Raw genomic sequence first — 26,557 nt, forward strand, 5'->3', positions numbered from 1 at the left:
GAACTCAGCAAAAATGCCAGTGGAAGGCTGGAGCGATAGCACAGTAGTAGGGTGTTTGCCTTGCACGTGGCTGACCCAGGACAGACCTGGGTTTGATTTCCGGTGTCCCAAATGGTCTCCCAGGCCAGGAGCAATTTCTGAGCACATAGCGAGTAGTAACCCCTTAGTGCCAGTGGGTGTACCCTAACAACCCCCCCAAATGCCACTGTTATTTATCTGCAAACAAAAAAAGCCAAAAAAAATATTTTCTCTATATTAGAGTTTTCTGTATCCCTTATAGTCCTGTGCACTAGCATGATGGCATTAAATATATATTATTTTCTGTCAAGTCCCCATCAGGTACCAGCATGCTTACTACCAACTACCGGCACTAAATGGTAGCAAAGAACATGGAATCAGTGTTGTTCATGCTCTGAGAGAAGGTACTTTTTGCTTTAGACATCTTCAGATTCTGTAGTATTGTTTGGCAAGAGCATTTGATGAGGACACAGCTTCCCTTTTCACTGGACACTCTCTGACCTTTGTTTTAGGAGATTAATTTCGTATCAGAGTGCCCCATCTTGGATGATGAATTAGCAATAAAAAGCTCATCAAAATGTAATTACATGCAATGTGTTGAATAATGATCTCTTAAAAATTCTTATAGATTTGTCTTCGTCTCCTCCCCCTACCAACCTCCATGGGGAAAATGAACCTCAGCTGCTAGCTACTAGCCCTGGCTCAGGAATGCAAACCCTGGCCATATTTTGGAGCTGAGATGGGAGAGCTGGCTTCTATCATTGCCCAGTGTCATCTAATTGATCAATGGCTTTTTTTTCCCTGTGATGCACATCTTTATATAATTTAAAGGACCATCTCAATGGGGGTAGAAATACACAGGAAGTGGGAGTTCAAGGCAGAGTAAAACCCTCACCTCCTTCATCTGCAGTGGCCAGTTGGAGGGAGAGGGTGATTAATTAAAATGTTGACTGTCCAGACAATAGCAGGCAGATCAGCTTAGAGAATTAAAAGCTTCATAACTGTAAATTCCAGAGAGGTTGGATCCTGCTTAAAATAGAAAAGGGGAGCCATCTGTGTTTATGAGGCTCATATATGGACTCCACTACTAACATGATATTCAGCTTCCCCGGGAGCCCAGCTTGTTCCTCTCTAGAGAGCTAGCTTTGGACTCTGAGAAAGGCTTTCTTTCCTTCACCTCCCTTTTTTGAGGGGTCCGGGAAGAACTACAGCTGGGTCTGACAGCAGAGTATTCAAATGCTTCTCCACAATGCAAATGCCTACGCTTATCTGAATAGCTGAGGAATCCAATCATTTGAATGCCAATAATTATTCTTCTGGGAGTTTACATTTTCGAAAGAGCATCCGAATCCCCAGAGAGCATTAAATTGCTCTCTAATTAGCAGTTCCAAATTATATATATTTAAAAGATAATTAAAGGTTTGAAGGCTATTGGAATAACTGGTTATACATTTAAATGAATCACTAGAAATTTGTTAGTAATGTGTGGAGTTTTCTTCTATTTCTTGCTTCCCTCTTTGAAGTTCAGTAGACCCAACTTCGCGGGGTTAAGCCTGGTAGCGGTAAGATAAAGGCAGATGTTTTTAATTATTGCAGCTCAACCCTCCAAATAATTATAAGCAGCTGTCATTTTTACATAATCCTAAATGATAAGACCCAAAGAATGCAAATAAAAAGGTAGAGACCCTGGACTTCTTGGCACAACTACTCAAACCTCACCACGCTCCTTACCTGACCATTTCACCCATCAAGGAATGAATTCCTGCTTTTTAATTTCAATCAGAGTTCATAATACTGCAGCAGACACAGGTATGTTTTCCCACCACTCCACCATCTTTGTGGATCTTTGCAGTTAAAGGGCCAGATTTGGGCTATCAAGACATGGAGACTATCAGGCTAAGTCAGGCAAGGATTTTGCTGGAAGTTCTTAGCCTTAATGTCCTTTATCCCAGTAATTCTTGCATCTTAACAGAAAGGTGTGATGATCTTGTCCCTTGTGGGGTTTCTTTGCCTTATCACAAGAATGGCACAGATGGGTGGATATGAAATGTATGTTGCTGAACAAAATGAGTCAGAGGAAGAGGGATATATTTAGAATGATGGTACTCATCTGTGGGATATAAAAAATAAGATAATATAGTAATAGTTTCCAGGGGCAATAGAGATGATGGCAAGGAAGATCATTTTGTAGTAAGAAACTTGCCACAAATAGTGGGAGAGTGCATTTGGGGCAGAGAAAAGACCACTATGTCAATGATAGTTGGAAATACTCTTGACAAGATTTTGGTGCTGAAAAGAGATAAAGTGATAGGCAAAATACCCCTTTAGCAAGAATATTGCACATCATGGTATCTAAAAGGGAAAAATAAAGAGAGAGAGAAAGAGGGAAATGTCTACCTCAGAGGCAGGTGGGGAGGTTAACTGGGGACATTGGTGGTGGGAAATGTACATTGGTAAGGCATGTTGTACATTGGATGAGAAAATCATGAACAGCTTCGCAATTGTGAACTGAAGAACTCCCTCAAATTATGAACAACATTGTACCCACGGTGTTTGAGAAAAGTAATTTTTAAATAAAGAAGAATGGCATAGGTTTTTGTGCTTTAATATACTAACAGGCCAACACACCATCCACCAAAATGGCAGACTACTTATTACTAGCTCATAGGGAACTAGGCCCCAATCCAAAGTCTTCTACTTTCTGTGCCTATAAGAGAACAACATTCCTTTGAAGGGGGTCACTGCCACAAGGGTTTTCCCTTTTTGGACCAAAAATATCACAGTACCAGATTTAAAAAAAAAAAAAAGATATTTAGGCAGGAGCAATAATGAGTAGAATACTTACCTTGTACATCACATATGTTCCCTTCAGCCTTCTAGGAATGATTTCCGAGTGCACAGCAAGGAGTAACTCATGAGCAATGGTGGGTGTTCCCTCCAAAAAATAATTCAGAATTTCCCCCAGAGCTACAAGTACCAAAACCCAAAAATTATTTCAGATAGAACAACAAAAAAGAGACCCACTCACACTTGTAAATAATTAAATTGAAAGCCAAGATTACCTTGCCTAATATCTTGGGGATAGAAAGCACATATACTTGCCAGAGGAAGAAAAAACATTCAGATAAAACATTTATCTAGAATAATCAAAAAATGAGAATGAGAGCTACCATAGTAAAATTATGTATTCCAACTAGATTTCGAGGTTTCAGAAATTTATCCTGAGTATTAGAATTAGTTAGAATAGTCTCTATGTCACAAATATCAGAAAATTTCCCCTGGAATTTATAGGCTATTAGATATACTTTAGGGAGAGAATTTGGGAGCAAGTGGCAAGGATGATGACATGTACCCAATTCTAATATTACAGCAGGATTAATATTAGTGAGTTATACAACCATTAGATGAACTCCATGTATATGCAGACTCATTTACAAATAACACTTATAGGTATTTAATGGAAATATTTCTTTTCATTTTTTACTTTTTTAAAAATTTATTGATTGATTGGTTTCTGAACCACACCCAGTGGCACTCAGGGGTTACTCTTGGCTCTGGGCTCAGAAAACATTTCTTGAAGATTTGGGAGACCACATGGGATGCTGGGAATCAACCACCACTGTGCTATCTCTCCAGCCCCATCTTTTATTTTTTTTAAATGAAAATAAGTTTAATGGAAAGATTGTTTTGAGTGTTAATCATTTGAAACTCAGCTCTGCTCAGTGTAGATAACAAGAACTTGTTGAGTATAGCACATTAATCACTTGTGACCTTCAGGGCTCTTATTAAAAGGCACTGGGAAGCTATATCATTGGGGCCCCACTGACCCACACTGCTTCGTGGGGCATATCTCTCTCTGAGGTCAGATGTATGGGGCCATCTTCTGCATATCAATATCAACTGTAGGATTTTGACCATTCAGAGTTTAGTTCTTCTGCTGAAAAACAAGAACAAATATGAACTATATAGCATGGTATTTTTGGAGAAATTTGAAAAGTTTATATTTGAAAAATGCCTGGCACAAAGTACCCAACATTACACATTGGCTCATTCAATGACTACACATCCAAATTTGCTCAGTCTGGTTAGCCCATCATCAATTATATATGAAGGACCTGCTATTTGCAGGGCTCTCTTGTAAGCCCTGTAGGTTCAATAGTAACCAAGAAATAATGTTTTCTACAAAATATGCTTGAAACTGAGTAGAAAGATCAATAAAACAAGTAATTAATTTGTAGTAGAGTTGAATAAAGCTGGAGATGGTGATCAATATTATAGCAGAGCTGGAGTTAACTCTAGACAAGTCCACATATTTCTAAGAGCTGATGGCTTAGGCAAGTTATGGGAGGCAGCTCGACTCAGAGTTGGGTTTAGTGGTGTTGGGAGTAGATGATGGGTCCATGAGAAAAGACAAAGACAAGAATGGTAATGACACTTTTAGCAGCCAGCTCCATGGAGTTGGAAAATATACAGTAAATGGCAGGAAATGGTGGGAGAGGCTAGAGAAGCAAGCAGAGGGGAGAAAGTGATGAAGACGTGACATTCTGGAATGTTTTGTATCCTTAGGGACATGAGGATACTAAACCACTGTTATGTTCTGATTTAGGAAGCAGAAAGTCTCCCGTGCTGAATTATGGAAGATCAGTCAGAGAGGGAGCTTAGATAATAATACATATGAAACACTTGTCTCCTTCAAGGGAAGAGGTGTCACTGTGGCCAACAAGAAGGTAGATGGCAATTAAGAATAAAAGATGGAGGGATGTCATTCAATTCAGAGAAAAACTTACAAAGCAGAACCAATAGATGTCAAAGTTTCATAAGTCTCCTTAATTTGCTGTTCTCCAGGGCAGCTTTCTTTGATTTTAATATACTATTACTTTCCATATCTTCATGATCAGAGGATTAGCCAGCTTTCCAAGGGACATTTGGTTTTACTCTAATTTATGCATGATATTGGAATCTTTGGTATCACTATGAATCCAGAGAAACTCTCTAAAAAATGTATCAAGGGACCAGAGAGATAGTATGGTGGATAAAGTACCTGTCTTCCATGCAGCTGACATGGGTTCAATCCCATAACTTCATATAGTTTTCTTATCCCCACAAGGAGTTATTCCAGAGAGCAGGGCCAGGAGCCATCCATGAACACTGTCAGTGTGATGCCAAAACAAACTAACAAGACAAAACAAAAGACATTATTTCAGTACAATTAAGAAAAAAGTATACACATACCAAAGAAATATCAAGACTAAATATTCTTCTACCTTTATTAATCCAGTAATTAAACTGGTAATGGATTCTATTCTCTATGTGAGCCAGGGTATGACCAGGGCAGAAAGCTAATGGGGTGGAGAGGTCATGCACATATCTATGTTGCAGTGTCTGTGTCATCTGGTCAACCAGAGATCTTCCTCTAGGGAGAAGGGAGAAAGATTGAGGCTGGAAGATTCAGAGACTTTTATGAAAAAATATGAAGACTAAGAAGGATTGCTTTATACCATCCTCCTCTCCTTAAGGTATATCTTTATACATTTTGGCAGAGAGAGAGAGACATAGAGAGAAGGGAGAGAAAAAACAAAAATAAAGTTATAAAGCAAAGCCATTCCCTAAATAAAGTCAGGCAATGGCATACCTACTCTCCCAAACAAACATTTGCTGACACTTCAGGGATTGGATGAAGATTGATTCCATTACAGGCCTAAAGCATAGTCAAGCATGTTGATAACAAACTTGGAATAAAGGTTTCTTTTCCTCCTTTCCTGTGCTGCTTTGTTTGCTTCACTGGTAAATGCTTTGCCAACATCCTGCTCATCATGTCATTTATCTAGAAAAATCTCTCTGAGAGGGTTCCAATGTTCTTACTCTGGTCTTTCTAGACAGACCTGGTGGGACTTGAGTCTTTTCCTAGTGGCAGAGGGGCCCATCTTACTGACTACACACAGAGCTCTCGCACAGGGAGAATGGTTAGCTGCAGCATCGTTGGAAGGTTAATACCTGTGTGACGTTATCAATTGTTACTATGTCTGATTTCACTGGAGTGAATAAGGAAATTCGTTGTTTTTGTTGTCTCAAAACTGGAATCAATTTGTGGTACCTAATTCTACCATAGTCAAACAGTCTGACTGGTTATACATATCCCAATTTTTTATATAGTTAAATGCTTAAAGGAATAATTCCAAATAAAATTCTGCCAATGAAAAAAAAGCACAGGAACTTCTCAAAGTTTATATAGCATGTTTTCAAATGCTAAAAGTCCTCTTGATCCCGTATATACTATCTCCTAAGGACATGAGGAAATTTCAAATCTTTGTATAAAAATGGCTTTAAAATATGCACATATCTTTGTTTAGAACATGGCGAAATTTTGTCTAAATTTTTAAAATTCACTTTTTTATTTTTAAGATCTCTTCTCTTTCATTTTTGTGTATATAAAAGCTATGAGTTTTTGCATATTAATTTGCAGCATGCCACTTTACTATACAAACTATTATTTCTAATAGCCTTTTTGTATACTTTAGAATTTTTTTAATATAGTATAATGTTATCTGCAAACAAAAACACTAGAACTCTTTGTTTTTTTAATAATATCTTTATTTAAGCACCATAATTACTAACATGTTTGCAGTTGGGTTTCAATTATAAAAAAAAAAGAACTTTTAACTTCCCAGAAAACTTTAGAAGGCTTATGTAAAGTTCCAACCTATCAGAGTGATTGTCTTCAGGTACCAGGTACCTTTAGTTGATGAAAATGTTTTTCTTCTCTGGTGAGAGGCACTTTGTTTTTACCCTCACCTTTTCTCCTGAAAAGTCAGTGGGGGATTGGAGTCACACTGTCCGCTGCCTTTATTTTCCCTGCTTTTATCCCTTTGATGGCACTCAACTCAGCTACTTTTCATTTCTTTGACTCCCTTCTATCACTAACTGAACTAGCTGTTAGACTAGAGGATGGGAATTTTAATAGTGATGCAGTCAGCCAGGTTTGACCTATAGAACCAGGAATGGGCTGGGCCCTCTCCTCCCCACACACAGAGGGTGACTCACCACAATTCAGGACACTGATTAAGATAAAGGTCACATGACTTTTCAAAGAGGCCTGTTAATTGTTGTTTTTTTAAGAAATACCAAAGTTGCTTTAGTTACACAGTGATCAAAAGGATGTTGTAATGATCCTAAGAGAGTACGTAGAACTTTTCATCTTGGAGACACTTAAAAACATTAATTAATGAGAGCAGAGTACCTTTTAGAAAAAGGAAAAGGCTGCTGTCTCAACATGCCCCGTTTCCTCTCTCCCACCTTCCCTTCAAGCTGCTTCTGGACACACCCTTATGGCCCTGTTCCCCTCTAGTGTATCTGAGATTCTCATTTTCCCTTGAACTTGATGGATATCTATTCACCGGAATTTCTCTCCTGGCCTAATATCGATGTCATCGAGTGACATATCTCATCTAGAAAAGTCTGGCTTATTGTGGGGTTCTCCCATTGAGGTAGCAAGCATTGCTTTGATGGAAAGCAAAGCCCAGCTTCAGTGCTATCATCAAGGCCCACAAGGGGTCTCTAAAGCCCCGAGTCAGTTATTGTGTTTTCTACAAATGAGATACAATAAGAGCAGGTACGCTTCATGTCGCTTTGCTCGTGTGTTCCCACCATAAATCATAGTTGTCCTTAATCTAAACTTGATTCTTGCTTCCTTCATTATCAAGGTCAATAACAGTTCAGCCAAAATGAGTCAGCAGCTAATAGAGACATTCGTGAATGGTGACACTGGACTTTCACAAGGTTATTCAGACTTCACATTCATCTCCTATGTACTGTATGTATGGGTAATTACCCTCTGAGATGAGGCCCTGAGACAGAGAAGAAAGCACCTCAGGAACAAGGCAAGAGGTACAAACAGGAGGTTAAGAATCGAAGCTGACTTAGCTTCGAGTACTCACTTCATGGGCCACTGGTCATGTCCTCACGTAACTAACATGCATTGCTGAAGCCAACATTTTTTTTTCCATTTATAAATTCCATCTACTCTCCCTTGAAGCTGAGGGAATATTTTGGCTAAATGTAGTCAGTTAGAGGGCTTTCTTATTTTTTGTTCTTTGTTCGACTTTTGAATTTTGGGCCAGGACTTTGGTGCTCAGGGCTTACTCCTGGCTCTGTGCTCAGGAATCATTCCTGGCAGGACTGAGAAACCCTATGAGATGCCAGGTATTGAGCCTAAGTTGTCTATGTGCAAAGCAAAGTCCGAACTGATGGACTCTATCTGTCCTGTTCCAAATGCAATCGTTTGGAAAATAATCTATTGTCAATTCCTGGTTCGAGAAACATTTGAAAACTAAAATCAGTAAAAGCTTCGATATATGTATGCTTTGGGGACATTGGAAATAGCAGAAGGTCAGATGGTGATCTCTGCAAGGTGGGAGTGTGAGGACGACATATTTTATTCTTTTACATCTTGGACATTATTTTCTGTGACGACCCCTTTGTTTCATAAATTGATCAGGAAAAATGGCCACTGTTCCAAATGTTTAGAGGGCAACCAGAAAATTGATGGTTGACCTCAGCACTCTGGCTGCCCATTCTGTAGCCACATGCCTAGTGATCATCAAACACCTTGATTTGAAAAAATCCTAGGGCAAGAGACAATTGATCACTCTGTCAAGCCATGCTTGGCTGGATGACCCTGGTTCATGAGTAACTCATGCCTTCAGTTGAGACCTTTTCACATTGACAATGAAAAAATATCTATCAAAAAGCCTGTCTGAACCTCCACTTGGAAGAAATATAAATTTGATTAAGTAGCCATATACTATTCACACCGTTTTGTTGGGTAGATACACTCTAGTGTGTGTGTGTGTGGTGGTGGGAGAGGTTGTGACATCTAAGTTAGCAGAGAAAGCAGTAGTTTCAGCAAGCATGTTTTCAAGCTTCTAGGTCCAAGAAATTCTATGCTCAAGAATTGACCTCACAACATAGGCTGGTGAGTTGAGTGATACGACTCTGTCTCTGAGCTGTGTGTCTTGGGGGTCAGAACAATGTCTTGTTCCCAGACTTACAGCTTGTGGATCTAGAGATTTAATGAAAATCTAAAATTTGTTCAGGACCTAGCTTTGAGACTCTCCTTTTGGTCTCTATCAGGACTGGAACTGGAGGCGAGGAGATGATTTTCACACAATTTCTTTGTGATTTCCAATGCTCACCTGCGCCTGCCTCTGGGCTGATAATTTTATAGTGTTCTACAGTCATTTATGGATACTTGGACAAACAATTGAGTGAGGAGATTAAAGAATGGATGAAGGAATGATACAGACAATATTTGATCAGCCCTGTTCTGTGGTGTATAGAAGAGAACGAGTATCAAGCCCACCAATTTTCCTTCTTATAAAATGGCCCTAGCAGCCCCTGAGATAAGAGGAGACTCCGGAACTGGTTGCAGGTGGCAAATGTTCTGCCAGCAGAATGCCGTGCTGCCTTAAGAGAAAAACATCTGCCCAGACACTCGCTGAATCACTGGCCTTTGGACCCGCCTCTTCCCCAGATGGCATTCGCTTTGGGCAAAGTTTCTTCCATTCCTGTTTTGGGCCTCCCACCCCCACTTCCTTCCTTCCTGTTGGCAGCATGGGGTGGCACAAAATTATTAGCATACATAGTCTTTGTTTCACAGGAGCTACCTGGGTGTGTGTTGCTGATTTCCGCTGCCCCTTCCCCCAGAGAGCAAAGGAAAAAATCCACAAGCTATTTGTATTTTTCCAAACCAATACGAACATGACCGTCACTTTAGCACATCCATTCTGCTTCCAAAGTCAGTCTGCAGGGAATGCAAAATAGCATTTAGCTCTAAACAATTCAGCACAGCCAGGAAAGTTCTGGCACCAGAGCATGCCCTGCCTGGCTCTGGCTTACTCCTCCGAGGGTGCCCTCCTCGTCCCATCCGCCTGGGCCACAAGCTGGTTTGTGTGTTCACCACATCTGGCCTTTATTTGAAACCCCACCTCAAAGTATTTCATAGCACAAAATATCTTTCCTTATTAAATTCTCCCCCCACATATTTTTTTCATAAAACAGGCACCAAAAACGACAAACCTACCTGTGGCTCTCAAAGTATCTGTTTATAAACCTTTGGAAACTGCTTGCAATTCGTTAATCACATTTTCAAAGGAAGTTACAGATTATAGATACACTAACAAATGCCATACACAATGCCTTAGCTGGGTAACGAGATCCTCACGCGGAGAAAAGAGGGAGCGGGGTTGGGGGAACCTGGCTTGCCCGAGACTAAATCCCATGGTGTAGGGGAGATCTGGCTCAGAAGCTGGAGATTGGGGAGTTTAATTCTTTTCCTGTCATTCTCTTACATGTTGGCTCACTATGTCCCCTCTGGGGACAGCAGGTACACGGAATTACCACACCCCGGTGCCGTCAACCAACTTGATTGGCATTGAGACGATTTGCAAGTCAGTCACAGACTCCTCAATAATCACACAAGAACCAAAGTATGCGAACATATTACTTACAATGTACAATGCATGTGGTTCTTTTTCAAATCTGAGAGCCGCATAAAGGCGCTTGATGTATACATGCTGATTCCTGGTGCTATGGGTTGTGCTTGAAACCCAAGTCTGTTTCAAAACAGCTTTATAAAGGTTCGTGGCAGGGGCGAGAGATAGTATAGCGGTAAGGCATTTGCTTTGCAAGCAGCCAACCCAGGAAGGATGTTGGTTCAAATCTCGGCTTCCCATATGGGCCCCCTGGCCTGCCAGAAGTGACTTCTGAGCACAGAGCCAGGAGTAACTTCTGAGCGCACAGGGTGTGACACAAAAACCAAAATAATAATAATTAATAATAATAATAGTAACAGCTTAGGAACACTTGATATAATTAACATATCATGTTTTCAGACTGCTACATATCCGGTCTCCACTGTTTCTTTCTTCAAAGATAAAGAAAGACTCCCTTCAAATGGTGGATAAAAAGGCCTAGGAGGACTCCAAGTTCACATCCTAGTATTTGACTATGTCAGAAGTTGGAGTGCTCCATTTTGAATAATCCAGAAAAGTCTCCCAGATGGAGTCTTACTGGGGTTGGCCTGGTTATGTTCTCATCCTTGAATCAACCCTGGAACTTTGTAGGCTTCCTTCAAATATTCAGGTCCCTTGTGTGCCTCTAAATAAGCAATAAATCTTATGGTCCCTAGATTCTTATTTCCTAAACGTTGGAGTCTCAAGAATTCTTTAAATAAAAACAGAAATGGAAAATAGAAAGAATCGTTGGTGACAACCCACGATATGGGAGTCTTCCTAATGAAATCCACTCTCCAGTCTTCTAATATGATTTTTAAAAGGAAGACAAGATAAAGGTGAACTTGGGACCTTTATATGGAATTCAGTCATTGACTCTGAACTAATTCATGCAACGTCCTATTGACATTTACTTTTTTCATTCAAAGTGATCAAACGGATGCATTACTTATTATATTCTCAGGTGACTCATTCATTAATAATGACCCATGTGAAGCATGTTTCAGACCTATCTCGCACACCTGGTTTGGCAGGCACAATAGAGAGGCATTCCTAACATGGAACTTCAGAGGAAGTAGTCCTCGTACTCTATGTTTTTTTTTTTTTTTTAATGAAACTAAATTATAAGGACTTTCTGGAATATTGCAGTTATCAACCAGTTTAGTGGAAAATATTTATTTCTTTAATTCTTTAATTATTCAAGTTTCATGGATTTCAGTGGGGTAATGCATGGATTGCCATAAATGCCATTAACAACCCCATAGCTAGCTGTAAGTTAAGAATTGTCTGAGGGTTTCTCTTTTGCCAAATGATATCTAAAACAATATGGATTTTTTAGCTTCAGTAGGAGCTTTTTCCCAAGAGTTCTGAGTATCCCAACTAGGTATTGATTAAAAATCTATTGATGTGTAAGAAGCATCCTAGGATTAGGGCCAGAGAGATAGTTCAATGGACCAGAGAACATAATTTTCATGCAGGAGACCTGTGCTAAATTCCCAGTACCCAATGATCCCTTGAACACTACCAGGAATCCACTAAGCACCACCAGGTATGGCCTCCAAACAAACAAACAAACTCAAGCAAACAAAACACATTAGTAGAAGACATGAGATTTTCAGTGACATCACATTTTCCACCAAACAATTCCTTCCATCCTAATATTTGCAGAACAGATAAATACCTGCCTAATTAATAAATGTGCCTCTTTCATTTTACGGGTTTGAAATATTAATTAATTGTGTGCAATAGTCCATATATTTGCCAAATTTAAATTGCTCAAGACTCATAAAAGCTACAGTTTGAGGCGTTATAACAAATTGGGACTGATGTTTTTCATATAGTATTTAATCCTCAACCAACTGCTTTGACAGCATTATTGTTTTCTCTGTTTGCACCCGATATAAAGAAAGCTTGTAGTATTGCATGCCTTGTTTAGACGCAAGAGCAGTAAATGGCAAAACCACTATTGACAGGAGAGTTGGACACTCTTAGTGAAAATAAAGAAACACTTGGTGCTCTAGAAAATGTTGTTGTTGTTGTTTTATTAATTTTAAATAACATTTAAAACATCACAAGGCTAAGATATAAAATTTAACCAGGGACTAGGAATAGGTCGCACCACCTTCCTAAGCTCTATGATTTTGTTAGTTTATTATTTAAGTTTTATTGAACTTCTTAGAGCTCATTTTTCTTCATATACACCAGGGGTCATAAATTGACCTTACAGAGGCAGGTTATTACTGTGATAAACTATAAGCAAGAGTTTATAAAAGAATGAAACTCTGTTGAATTGACATTATATTCTCTATACCTCACACTTTCTAGGTGTCCCATAACTCTAGGTTCAATAAATGAACAAAGGAGCTTTTTGGGGTGATGAAACAAAGAATCCCTTCCCCACAAATAACATATTAGGTCTATTATGAGGTTAGCCAAGCAATTTTGAATATTATACCTTCAAAATCGCTGTGTCCATTTAGTGTGTCTCCTGACTCTCAGTAATGCATTTTACTAAAATTTGAGGGCACAGGTAACAGAGGTTTCACTGGGAGCTGATCTTCTTAAGGGGACTCTCTCTAAGCTTCCCTCTCCTTTCTGTTAGACTCAGGTAGAGGATTGACTGACCTCATTCCTATTCCCCCTGCTTAGCCCCTGTCTGGTTCTCCAGAGGGCCAGAGTTCCCATGCACACAGGAACTTTCCATAACAGGATCCAACTGCAAATCTGCTATCATTTATACTGGCTTCTGAGGGAACCACTTCCCTTCCTCCTCATCTGGAGTGGATCTGATGTCATAAAACTGACCCTGAACGTCTATTAATTGGAAACCTGAGAGAAGGGAGTGGAAGCATGTTTGACTGGGGTGGTCAGAGCCCACTGCCCTTAGAGGTGAGGTGGTCTTCCTGGATGGTGGGGGTTAGAGATAGGTGAGAGTTTCTAAAATGTTATTGAAAGCGATGGAAAGGGGGTAGGAAAAAATGCCAGGTCCTGTTAGAGCTGCACCAGCCCTATGTGGCTTCTCTTTCCTGGAAGGTGCCCATAGGTCTGTTTATTCAGAGTAACAACAAGGGTTCTCCTCCCCTTCATGCTGGGTATGCCTTTAGCTCCTGTCTATGTTTATTAGCTGGATGTCCAAAAGGATATCTGTATTTTGAAATTTTTAGACTATTTACAGGGATGCTGCATCTCAGTTAAATCAAATTTCATTTTACAAACAAAAACAACAACAACAACAAAAAAGTAACTACCTACATGCATATTTTACCAACATGCTATTAACCTTGTCTTTTATCCACAAAAGGGGATTGTTTGTCTTTAGCCTGCAGTAGAGGGCAGACTTTCCTACATTATAAATACCCCCCAATAACCAACCTGAAAGGCCCCAAGATGCAGGAAGATTCAGGCACATGAATTTCCAGCATGCAGACTGACTAACATAGCATTTTTGGGGGTGTTAAAAAACTCCTCCAAGTTTTAATGTACTCACCAACTTCTCCAGAGAAATGTGCTAATGACTGTTAACTATGGTCATAATTCCCCAAACCACATTTTCACTGGGTGAAGAAACCCTGCTCAGCTCTGTGCAGAGATAGAGGGAAGTTGTGTGTGTGTGTGTGTGTGTGTGTGTGTGTGTGTGTGTGTGTTCTGTGTGTGCAAAAGGCTCTGATAGCACAAGCTGAACCCAAAAGTTTCCAATAGCACAAGCTATTAGAACCCAATTATAGTGATCAGGTCTTTGTTTCATAGTCAGAAAACAGGAGGTAAATTGGAGATAGGCAGTGAATGTGAGTTCTACAAAACACAAATGGTCACTACTGAATTTTTTTTGGTCAAAAGGAACTTTAGAAAAAAATTTTCTGTGTGATTTTCAAATTTAAAATAAATAGAACAAACCTCTCCACTACCGCACACATGCCCATCTAAGAAAGCTAAAACCTTACATTATGTTTCATCAGACACAATGTTAAAACAGCACATAGGCAAACAAACAAACAAACATACAAAACAGGACACAGTCAAGTTCAGGACAACTTCAGGTAAATCCAGGACAATTAAACAGTGGAAACGTCTCCCAGTTCAGATGTTTTCAGGCATGTGACCTTGGATTTCTAGCCATTTCCTCCCTCAGACCAGGCCTCAGTGAGATTAGTCACCCGTACTAGTGACAACAGGATGTGGGCAACAGTGCCCATCTGAAAGTGGGGCTTTGGAGGCATAAAGAATGCCCTGGTTAAAACATATCATGAACATACCTTCTTTTTCTCCCCTGCACTAGTATGAAGAAGGCAAAAAGCGAAGGAAGCCTGACTATAGCAGCGTTGACCTTTCAGAGGTGGAGTGGGAAGACCGGGATGATGTGGTAAGTGATTGGCTTTGGAGCCTGACAAAGAATGGGTCCCCTATTGTCTTCTTCTGTACCGGAGACTGCCCTAGGAATATGCAGAGTGTCCCCACCAGAGAATCAGAGGCCCCAGAGAGACTGAGAGACAGAGACCTTTAAAGTACATTTGGACTTGTGTAGAACTCTCCTACCACTTGGCACTCTCCTCAACACAACCTGCAAAACTTTCTCTTGGCAGAGTGCAGCTGACAGAGCTTTGACCCAGGAGATGCTGGTTGGGGTGGCAGGCAGGAGGTGCTGCCACCCTCAGTCAATGGCCCACTCTCCACATGACAGAAAATGTTTTGGGTAGCCAGGCTCTGCCTGTGAGGCCCAGGTCGGTACTGCTCAGGGTCTGAGACAGAAATCCAGGGCTCTGTAGCCCCCTTTTCTGAACACACACCCCCTTTTAGGACACACTGCAATAGCTCACGTGTTTCTTTTCCACACAGATTCAGCCCTCAGTACTGTATCAAAAGCTTTCCTTATGCCCATGACTTAACCCCGTCAGTCTTCTTGCTACTTCCTCAATAAATCAGATTTGTTAGACACGGCTGCCTTTGTGTGAATCCAGGCGGACTGTCCTTAATTAAATCGTAACTTCCCAGGTATTCCCAGCTGCATCCTCACTCTTTCCTTTTTATGGGGTGGGGGGGTGTCTCTATGCCAAGACCGGGCTTCTCTGATTTGTCTGGGGTCTTTTCTTACATTCTCGAGGCTTGAGTCAGCATTGCTCCCATCTCTCCCTGCCTCGGGTCCTACTTTCCAAATTACGTCAAGGGGAGCCAATTTCAATTCCAGACTGGGCTCTTGTCACCTTCCAGAAAAAGGCCACCTGAACCCCAGATCCTAGTGCTGAAACATTTTTCTCTCCTTCCTCCTAGGTCTCTGTTCCCTGGAATATCTCAGTGATCATAAATCTTATGGCTTTCTTATCGGCCTAATAAAATGCAAAACTCAATATGTTTTAGACACTTAACCTATTTTCTACTTCCTCTGTATCTTAAATTTCCTAGATCCAAGTTGAATCAAAACACTTTTGATGACAAGAGTCACTTCTGCATCCACATTTTGTTCCACATGGGCCTATGTCTTGATATCATGCCCAACTCAACGACCCGAAAAAGTTTCATGTCTTTTTTCTGTAAACATTATAATGTCAAGTGCATGGACATGCCCTACCTTTCCAATCTACTCATTCCAAAATCAGGTTAGCACAGTGGGAACAAGCATAACCTGAACATGAGGCTGTCAAGTCCAAATATCCCCACTGTGATTGGCTGTTGGGGAATGTTCCAGCAAGGTGTACACCTCCATTTTTCTTTTTGTTCTTTATATTTTTACCAGTAAAATGAATATGTTTAGTAATCACATTTACATTATAGGGAAGCAATAAATATTAAAGCTATCGAAGTGCTTACATTCATTGTCCTGTGGACCCTCATGAACATTCTATGAGTGACACATATTTATAATCATAGTTGACTATCACCACATCATCATCCATCATCATCTAACTTCCACCATCATTAATAAATATTCTGTGAATATACAGGGGTTAAGTCATCTCAAAAATCTTTTCCAGGAGCATTCCATTGTTTTCACTCTTTTTGTTTTATTTTTATTGAGGCCAATGTGAATTATAAGTCCTTCACAGTTGTATTTCAGGTACATAGTGACAATGAATTAGGTCCAGTCCACCACCAGTGTTGAATTTCCTCCATCAGAGTTCCCCAGCATGCATCGCATACCTCGCCCCTGAGCCCCCCTGAACCGCCTAGTGTCACAGGTCCCTTTTGTGTCTAGCTTGTTGAGTTTGGGTCTCTTGATTCTTTGTCGTTGACTTTGGGTTGGGTATTTTAGGGCTGACCATTATGATTTCCACTCAATGTTCCTAAGACCTGCTTGACCCCTATGTTTTTCCATCCTTTTTTCCTTTGTGGTTTCTTTTATAGAATGCTCGAAACTTCTCACCACTTGCTTCTCCATCTCACCCGCTTTTTCAAATTTCCTTCATAGGAAAAGCACGGATTATGCAAGTTTTTACTTCGGCATGCCCCATTGAGGAAGTAAGATCCTCTGGTAATTATTGCCTGATATGACACTCATGTCTCCTATCGTGCATTCTCTAAAGAGATGTATTACTCAGGTTATCTCCTCATCCCCTGAACTTCAGATCATTTTCAGGGAGAGGCTCTATCTGTTCACATATAATGGTCTGGATATGCTTCTTTCATTGCTCTAGCTTCCTCTCTCACGAAATCCCTAGCCCTTCACTTTATCCAACTCAGAAGACTGCATTTGAACAGTAAATACAGTGTCCTTCTGCACATATTGGTTTCTGGATGTCTTGTCATCTGTGGAAGATAAACTATTTGAAAAACAAAGTCCTTCACTACCAATGTATTTGACAAATCATCATTTGTGTCCTAAAAATTTTCACTTTATAGGTCAGATAACTGTGAAATCTGTGTGGTGTATGTCTGTGAGATCTGTGAAAAGCACTTTATATGCCTTCTGTATGCCTATACACTAGTGTTAGCATTAAGCTTTAGAATGTAGGGTGTACTAACTTAAAATCTGAGTAAGGACAATGCTGATGGGAAGAAACAGCCTCACATGCCCCAACCAGCTAAAGTTCTGTGACATATAATAGCCTATGTCACTTGTCAGTACCTTGCTGAATTTATTTTATTTATTTATTTTTTGGTTCGCACCCGGCAGCACTCAGGGGTTACCCACTGACTCTATGCTCAGAAATCGGTCCTGGCAAGGCTCAGGGGACCATATGGGATGCCGGGGTTCAAACTACCATCCTTCTGCATGCAAGGCAAATGCCTTGCATCTATCCTCCATGCTATCTCTCAGCCCACCCTGATGAATTTAATGTACACGTTTATATAGCATAGACTTTGAGTTCTGAGTAGCAGAACTAGAAAAAAAGTAGCAAACTCTAGTCCTAAAAGTGAAAAGTAGACTAGGTTGAATTAATAAGAGAACAAGAGAAAAGCTAGGAACCATTTAGAGAAAGATGAATGACATTTCTGCCCCTCCCCACCCCCGCTGGTTTTGGCATTGTGTGTTTGATTCAGTATCGAGACAAATCTGGAGAAAACTCTGTGGAGCAACACCCAGGTTCCTGTCACACATTGAGATCTGTGTTCATTTTTTCATAAAGTCTTAAAAAATACCTTTAAACTAGTATTTATCATTTGATTATACATTACCCTGGATAAAGAAATAAAAAATACTTTCTTCTTATAACTTACTACCATTTAGTCATTCCCAAAATTCCATAATGAAAAATAATTATTTCTACAGATGAAGAGAGAGTGAGTGGGTGATATAAAGAGAAAGAGAGAGGACTGCACAAAAAAAAGAGAGTAGGGCCCAGAGAGATAGCACAGCGATGTTTTGCCTTGCAAACAGCCGATCCAGCACCAAAGGTGGTTGGTTCAAATCCCGGTTGTCCCATATGGTCCCCTGTGCCTGCCAGGAGCTATATTTCTGAGCAGACAGCCAGGAGTAAAACCCTGAGCATCGCCGGGTAGTGGCCCAAAAACAAAAAAGAGAGTAGATTTGTTAAATTGGTTGCTTTGTGCATCACCATCATTTTATATTCTCATTGAATGTTTGCTTCAAAATGAGAATTGACTATGTTGATACTTCTCTCTTTCTTGAACTATATATTTAATCACCATCATTACTATTATTGTTATTATTAGGGGCCCAGAAATGCATAACACTGTGCAGCAAGAAAGATGAAATCTGTGTTGTGATGCAGATAAAAAGAAAAAAACTATTAGGTAAAGTGATCTATAATTTTATATTTATAAGATAAGCCCTAATAGTGAATGACTCTCTCGAGAGTGTGATATAGAAGGAAGGGTAGTGTAGACCTCCCAAGGATCTGGAAGTGGGACCAACAAACATTATGAGTTACTGTTAAGGAAGAGGCCACTTTGAGTGGCCAGCGAGCTGCTTTGACTTCCTCTGCATCTGTATATCTGTTCAAGAGACTCAAATGCATAGATTCAGTGGATGAACATTTGACATGGATACGTAGAGTTTTGGGTAAGAGGAAGGTTCTCAGAGACCAGGGAGCCTGGTCAAGTCATCACGTGACTAGCTTCACTTTGAACAAGAGCTCAACCTTTATTTTGTCAGCCATACTATGATGAAAACTGCTTGAATGTCCACAGACTGCTTATCCTGGTACGTGTGTGGCATGAAATAGAGATATCAGAAAGTTCTACTACAGACATTTTATTTTGCCTAGCTTTGAATATTAGCAAGGCATATGCACTTGTCATTTTTGTTAAAGGACTATGCAATAGTCAACAAGGGGTGTTTTGAAAGTTTTCTTTGCCAGGCTGCTTTTCATTTCTACAGTTGCTCAGTGCAGTCATGCAGATGATGGCAGCTTCCAGGAAAAAAAAATACCAAGAGCACTAAAACATGGAATGCTGCTAATCAATCCTTTCTCATCCCTCTTGGGGCTGGATTATAGCGTTATTTCTCCTCACCACTCTCACCTCTGCTCTAAATACCTTTGCCATCTTTTTTGTATAAAATGGGATTCAACCCAGGGCCCCACACATGGGATTCTTGCCCTTAATAACTGAAATCAGCCTAGCTCACTCTGTCATCTTAGAACCTAGATCCTGGGCCTGGAGGGTGCATATTGTTCAAATGTCGTCCCCTAAGAATTTTGGGCTCCAGAGATGGAAGTGTGACCTTTGCAGATAGCCTGAAACCTACTGCTCCGCTACTCTGGATGTCTTAAAGCACAAAAAAAATTTACTGGGGGAGGAATATTAACCTATTTTGGGAAAACATTTAGATCAAGGAACTTGGACCACTACATATTATTCCTTGCTTGCCAAGGCTGATTTTGTTAATATTACTCTCTAGGTATGTGCTCCCTACCTGCTTTACCTCTCCATGTACATTCTTTAGACAGATTTCCCCCCAAACAACATGAGTTTATCATGTAGACTCGAATTTGAATGATGATTCCCTAAGTTTTGAGATTGAAGAAAATTGAGAAACATGAATAACAAATATCATGGTCATGATCGAGAATGAACAATATTGATTTAAATATTAGGAGCTACCCTCACACTCTTCTAGCTATTCACTTACTTTCTCTTTATATAGAATGCTTTTATTTTTCTACTTTACAGAAGTAGTTCCATCAGGCATAAAAGGAAACAGGCACAGAGAGGGTCCATAGGTGGCTTTTATGATCAACGACGCTGGAAGAGTTGGTTTCTACTTTTTCCTTCCTTTCTATCTGTCCTTCCTTTTTTCCTCTCTCCCTTCCTCCCTCCCTTCCTCCCTCCCTCTTTTTCTCCCTCCTCCCTTTCTCCCTTCCTTCCTTTTTTCCTTCCTTTCTTCCTCCCTCCCTCCCTTTCTTCCTCCTTCCTTTCTCCCTTCCTTCCCTCCTTCCTCCCTTTACCCCTCCCATCCTTTCCTTCTTCCTCCCTTCATTCCTCCTTCCCTCCCTCGTTTTCCCCATCCATTCCATTCCTTTACTTCCTTCCTTCCTTCCTCCCTTCCTTCATCCCTCCCTCCCTTCCTTCTCCCTCCCTCGGTTTCTCCCTTCCTCCCTTCCTTTTTCTTCTCTCCCTCCCTCCCTTCCTCCCTTCCTTTCTTTCTCCCTTCTCCCTCCCTCCCTTTCTCCCTTCCTTTCTTTCTCCCTTCCTCCACCTCCCTCCATTTCTCCCTTCCTTTCTTCCTCCCTCCCTCCATTTCCCCCTTCCTCCATTTTTCCTCCTTTCCTCCCTCCCTCTTTTCTTCCCTTCCTTTCTCCTTTCCTTTCTCCTTCCTTCCTTTCCACCCTTCCTCCTATCCTCCCTCTTTTTCTTTCTCTCTCTCTTCCTCTCTCCTTCCTCCTTCCCTCCCGTCTTCCCTTTCTCCCTCACTTCCTTCCTTTCTCCCTCCCTCCCACTGTTTCTCCCTTCTTCCCTTCATACCTCCTTTCTTCCCTCCTTTCCCTTCCATTTTTCCCTTCCATTTCTTTCTCCCTCCCATCCTTCCTTCTCTTCCTTTGTTTATTATTTTTGTAATAGATTACCACCAACACCGACATATTTAAATATTCCCAGTGCCACTCGTGGCAATCCAATGTGAAGTCCAGAGGTGCTCTGGGTTGGCAACATATGCTGTTCTGCTGCAGGCTAGGAAGTACTAGGATTAAACTCGGTCTCCTGCCTCCTACGCATATGCTCTATCACTTGAACCATGTTGCCAGTGGTCGGATCTATTTCTTAACTCCAGTGTCATCTGCTTCTTAAATAAGTGTTCCATCAGTTTAATCTAGTTCCAGAGTAGTCGAAGAAAAGGGAAAGACTCATCATTTAAAGGGAGCTAATCATTTAAGCATTTGTCTTGAGAAAACAGCCGTGACCTTGGCCTTGGACCCTCACAGGACCCAAGACAATTGCTGTGTGCTACTGAGAGCTGGGAGTGGGGGACACAGAGGCGTGGAGAGACTTACCTAATCTCTGACTTGTCTGGGGAATGTGAGAGGGGAAGGTCCCAAATGGCTTTAGGCAGGCACCAGAAAGAGAAAAAATGAAAACCATGTTCAAGATAAATCGAGCCGTTCTTAAAAGTTAGAAAGTAGACTTAATTAAGACCAGCTCTCCCCATCCAAAACCACAAAAGTTAAAATGGGAAAATATTTCCAGAAATGCCCATTATGTGTTGTTAAAAAATATCGAGAGTAAAATATATGTTTTATTTTATACATGCCTCCAGCTAAAAATTATGCTTTTACTCTCTCTCACAGAAGATGGGAATGTGAACCCAAATCTAGACAGCCCCGAATCAAATTTAGGTTGCTTGCAAGCATTGCAGTTTTCTATCGGCCAGATCTCATTCAAGTTCCTCAAAGGAGAAAAGAAGGAAAAGGATAAAAAAATAAAGGAGAAAAAAACACACACACAAGGATTGGGGCTGGGAAAGCCTCTCCTGCTGGGCTGGCATGTCAGCAGTGACTCTTACTCCATTAAATGACCTTCCTCGCCTGTCCCCTCAGTGACCCCAGTGCCATGTCTCTCATCACTGCATCTGCTGTCCTCGGTAGGGAAGCAGAAGGCCACACATAATTAGGGGGAGGTCAGATGGGGGTGGGGGAGGGAATGAGGCTCACTGCTTCACTGGGACTCCTAAAACTCAAAACCAGTCTGTGCTGGTGCATTGGGGAGTCCATTATTTCACCTGAGTTTGTAAAAGCATCTAAAGATAATTTACACTCAGAAAAATTTACACTTTTTTCTCTCTTCCACATGATTATTCTTTAAACACACACACACACACACACACACACACACACACACACAACCCACTGTTCTGCCCCTCTCAAAATACAATTCCCAGATCTAAACAATTGATATAATGAAAATGACTGTTGAATGTAGAGCCAGGAGTAAAACCTGAGCAAAAAATCAGGAGCAAGCAGTGAGCTCTGTTGGTGGCGGCCCCCAAATATAAAAGAAACAAACAAAAATAAACATGCACACACACAAAATAAAACAAAATCTTGCCTTAGATAGAACTATAAAAATATCTTTCCTGTGATCATGTCTTCAAACGTGATTTCTCCATGACAGGTCAGAACTGTGAGTTGAGTGAATGTAAGTCATCTATAGAGATAGTCTTGCGTGAGTGCTTACTCAGTTCACTGAGTGCTCCATTTCTTTTTTGGATTTTGGCAACAGCTGGTGATGCTCAGGGGTTACTCCTGGCTTGGGGGACCATATGAGACACTGGAGGATTGAACCGAGGTCCGTCCTGGGTCAACCGTGTGCAAGGCAAACACCCTACCACTACGCCACTGCTTCAGCCCCTGAGTGCTCCATTTCTATTTGCTTCTTGCCAGTGTTGCCTTGGAGTGGGTCCCAGGCCCCACAATGAAAGAGGAGAGTCTGTTACTCACCATTACTTACTTCTTGCCTTGGTCTAGCAGCAGTTGGCTGGAAATTCTTCAGAAACCTGTTTCAGAGGTCTTAGTGTAATATGAAGACAGGGCAGATGAAGCCCCTTAGATTTGGTGGGAAAAGGGCCTACCCTTCGAAGGCTTCAGATGTCCAGATGATGCGGCCCGTTAGAGAAGAGGTAACACCAGATTTCTCTTTTCCTTTTAGTTGAGGAATGCCATGGTGAATCGAAAGACTGGGAAGTTTTCCATGGAGGTGAAGAAGACAGTGGACAAAGGGGTACATTTTTCTCAAACATTCTTGCCGCTTAATTTAAAACAAACCACTGTGAAAAATTAGCTTTGAAAGCTCTCTCTGGAATAAATATCTTTCACTGAGATCATTTTTCTCTTGTCTTTACTTATCTCAAACAAGATTCATGTAGTCCTGTTAACCTGATCTTAGTGTGTCCATTGATTTTTATTTATTTCTGAAAACGTCACCTAGCCGACTAACCGTGTTTTCTTTTCTCTACGACCTCTTTTTTCTTCAATCTAGAAACGGGTTTTGGTGATGACAAATGACTACTATTATACAGACATCAAGGGTACTCCTTTCAGGTAGAGCTGACCATAATCCATGGACATTCCATCAGACCCATCAGTTGTGTTTGTACCAAACCTGCTGGCACTCTCAGAGCTCATCATCCGAAGATACCCAAAACCCTGCCTGCCGCCAGGCTAGAAAGAGTGAGGAAGGGGCTTTTTCTAGGCTGCTTTGCTTTTGGTTTTCCAGAAGGGGGAAGAAGGTTCAGGCTCACTTAGGAGAACTCACTCGATGTATCATGGCTTTGCATCTCATTATCCAGCAAATAAGTATGGGGGGGCCTCCAGTCAAGGGTGGAAAGAATGGTTCACGTTCAGGTGGTTCCAAGAGCTTTAACCATCAAATTTTTCACCTGAGTGAGTTCCATTTTCACCTTTACTTTCATGACCAAAAAAATGAAAACGTGGGGCAAGATATTCCTCAAACTTTGGAAGTAGCATCCGCATCTCTACATGTTGTGCTTCTGTTTGAATATCCTTGAATTGTCCTTCTGTGCGTGTCTACCTTGAAATGATGTGATTTTTTTTTCTTTATAAGAATCCGGAAGAATTTTTTTCCTTATTGCCTGCTTTCAACGTGTATGTGCCTTCTAAAGTCTCCCCCTGCTATTAACAAATACAGTAACAACACCTTATTTTATTTCCCCCTTTAAAAACAAAACCTCGTGTTTTTATGGGATTGGTCCATTTCTGAGTTAGTGCCTAATGGGTTTAAAAAGTGAAATCATGGCATGGCAATTGATCCATCTGAGAAGTAAATGATGGCATTGTTGTTTTTCTTCACTGCCTAGGAGACTGAGTGGATCTCATCTGCAACCAAAACACTCAAAGGAGCATATGTTTGTTACCTTAGGTTTGCCAAATGGAGAGACTTTTAAAAGCATAGTCTCTCTGACTTTAGAAAACACTAGAAAGTAGTTGAAATCAAGATAGTGGAAAGGGAGGGGACAGAGCTAGTAGAAGGGTTAAGACATCAGTTTTGTATACAGTTAATCTCAGATCGATCTCCAACATCATATCATCCCCCAACACCCTGCCAGGAATGACCCCTGAGCACAGAACTAAGAGAGCAGTAACAGGAATATCTAAACTTCTCACCAACTTCAAGATGTTAAAAATAATTCAAATTAGTGGAAGAGTTTGACTTGGGAGAACATTGTGCCAAGAAGCATGCCCATCAATCATGTAACTAAATTCCAGTTTTGGGGTATGTTTCCACCTTTGTCCTCTCACTAGGCACAAATTGTTAAAATGGGAGATCCATCTCTGACTGATGTAGAGGAAGAAAAAAGATAGATAAGTGGGTGTACAGAAGGAAAAGCATGTACCATTGCAAAGGTGTTAAGAGAAATATTTGCTGGGAGGGTAAGCAGTTTTCCACACCCCTTTAAAAACACAGGAGAGCAGCCAATTCCAATCAAAATTTATTTTGAAGCAGCTGATTACACCTAAGAAAACCCAACACCAGCTATAATCAGTGGGGTTTTGAAAGTAAACTGTTAGAAAAAATGTTTACAGAACATAACATGGAAATGTGAAAATGGAAAATAGTTAACCCACAAGTCTATTCCAGTCGATGCCATGGATTTCAATGTCTCTTTTATTTTTCTGCAGTTTAGGTGTGGCGCTCTCCAGAGGCCATGGGAAATACTTCTTCCGAGGGAATGTGACCATCGATGAAGGTTAGAGACCGTTTTGCTTGTCATATACTTTAGTGTGGAAAAATGCCTTTTAAGTACCCATTACTCATCTGTCTAACCCTCTGTCAAATTTCTGGCCATAGGGCTTAGTCCATTAGTCGCTTGATGTTACCCTACTTTCTGGATTGTTATCTAGATGGTATCAATCTCAAATTCCATAATTTCATAGGTTTATGTTCTACTCTCATCCATAGAATGGTGAAAGAAACTTTGGAGAATTGTGAAACAACTATTCATTATCACATATAAAAACTAATACTAGGGGCCCGGAGAGATAGCACATCAGTAGGGCTTTTGCCTTGTATGCAGACAAATCGGTACGGACACAGTTCAATCCCTCACATCTCATATGATTCCCCAAGCCTGCCAGGAGTGATTTCTTAGTGCAGATCCAGGAGTAACTCCTAAGCAATGCTAGGCGTGGCCCCCAAAACAAAACAAAACAAAAACTAATACTAAAGGAAGTATAAAATGTATGTAAAAATAAAGGTCATGGAATAAATAAGAGTACAGATAGTCAAGCTTTTGTCTCTGCACAGTTGAATCACAGATTTTACTTGTATTTCATGCTAACCTAGATCTTCAAGTTGAAATGTGATTCTTTATTTAGGTCAGAGGAGTAAGTAGTTGAGATTTCCAGATTCTATGTTTTTGCAAAGCACCAGTACTCTAAACTTCCAGTATAAATAGCAATTGTAGTTCTTTCAACTTTATAACTTTTGTCACACCCTGTCTGTCCTTTTTATTTATCAACAATCCCAAGAAGTTTCCTTTACCAGTATCACAGCTAGAAGGGAGTTGTGGGACTGGCTTCTGGAAGGCTCCATCCCCTCAATGACCTCGACTTGCCTAACCAGGGTGTTAGATTTTACATTTTCTCAGAGAAGGAATTAGATCAATCCAGTTCTATTTTGAGTGTTCCCAGGATGGATGGCCAAGAGAAGGCAGTATTGTTACAGTAAGCCTTTAATTGATCAGAGCTAGTTACATAAAAACATGATGATCTGTTACAAGCTAGACCACCTGTGGCTCAGAAAGAAATTGGTGGGTGCTGAGATGTCAAGTTCTGTGGTCAACCTTCTAATTTACCACTAACTAATCTAGTATTGTTTCACCACTGGTTTTTTTCAATTTAAGGAATAGGAAAGAGAGTAAAATAATCATTCTAATGAACTAAAATAGAGTATAAGAGTATACAAGTCTCTTTCTTCCCATAGGCATATATGAGAAAACAGAAAGATCTCATGAAATAACTTGGGCAAAGTTCTAGGCAATATTCTGATATATTATTATTACTACCAGCTATTATTGTTGTATTATTTTAGTTGTTCAAATAATAGAGGGAAGGAAGAGAGGGTAGTTAAGTGTATTTTTTATTTTGCTGTTTATATTCATGTTTTATGTTTTGATGCCAGAGATC

The 26,557-nt window shown here is 40.5% G+C and overlaps 1 protein-coding gene across 1 annotated transcript in view; it reads left to right on the forward strand.

The window, feature by feature from the left end:
- CACNA2D3 (calcium voltage-gated channel auxiliary subunit alpha2delta 3) overlaps positions 1-26,557 on the forward strand; it is a 983,089-nt gene that overhangs the window by 767,477 nt on the left and 189,055 nt on the right. The window contains 4 exon segments of the mRNA XM_049777717.1: positions 14,803-14,886; positions 23,061-23,132; positions 23,391-23,452; positions 25,052-25,119. Coding sequence (XP_049633674.1) covers positions 14,803-14,886; positions 23,061-23,132; positions 23,391-23,452; positions 25,052-25,119 — 286 coding nt within the window.

This window comes from Suncus etruscus, chromosome 7 (genome assembly GCF_024139225.1).
Source record: "Suncus etruscus isolate mSunEtr1 chromosome 7, mSunEtr1.pri.cur, whole genome shotgun sequence".
In the NCBI taxonomy this organism is placed as follows: Eukaryota; Metazoa; Chordata; class Mammalia; order Eulipotyphla; family Soricidae; genus Suncus; species Suncus etruscus.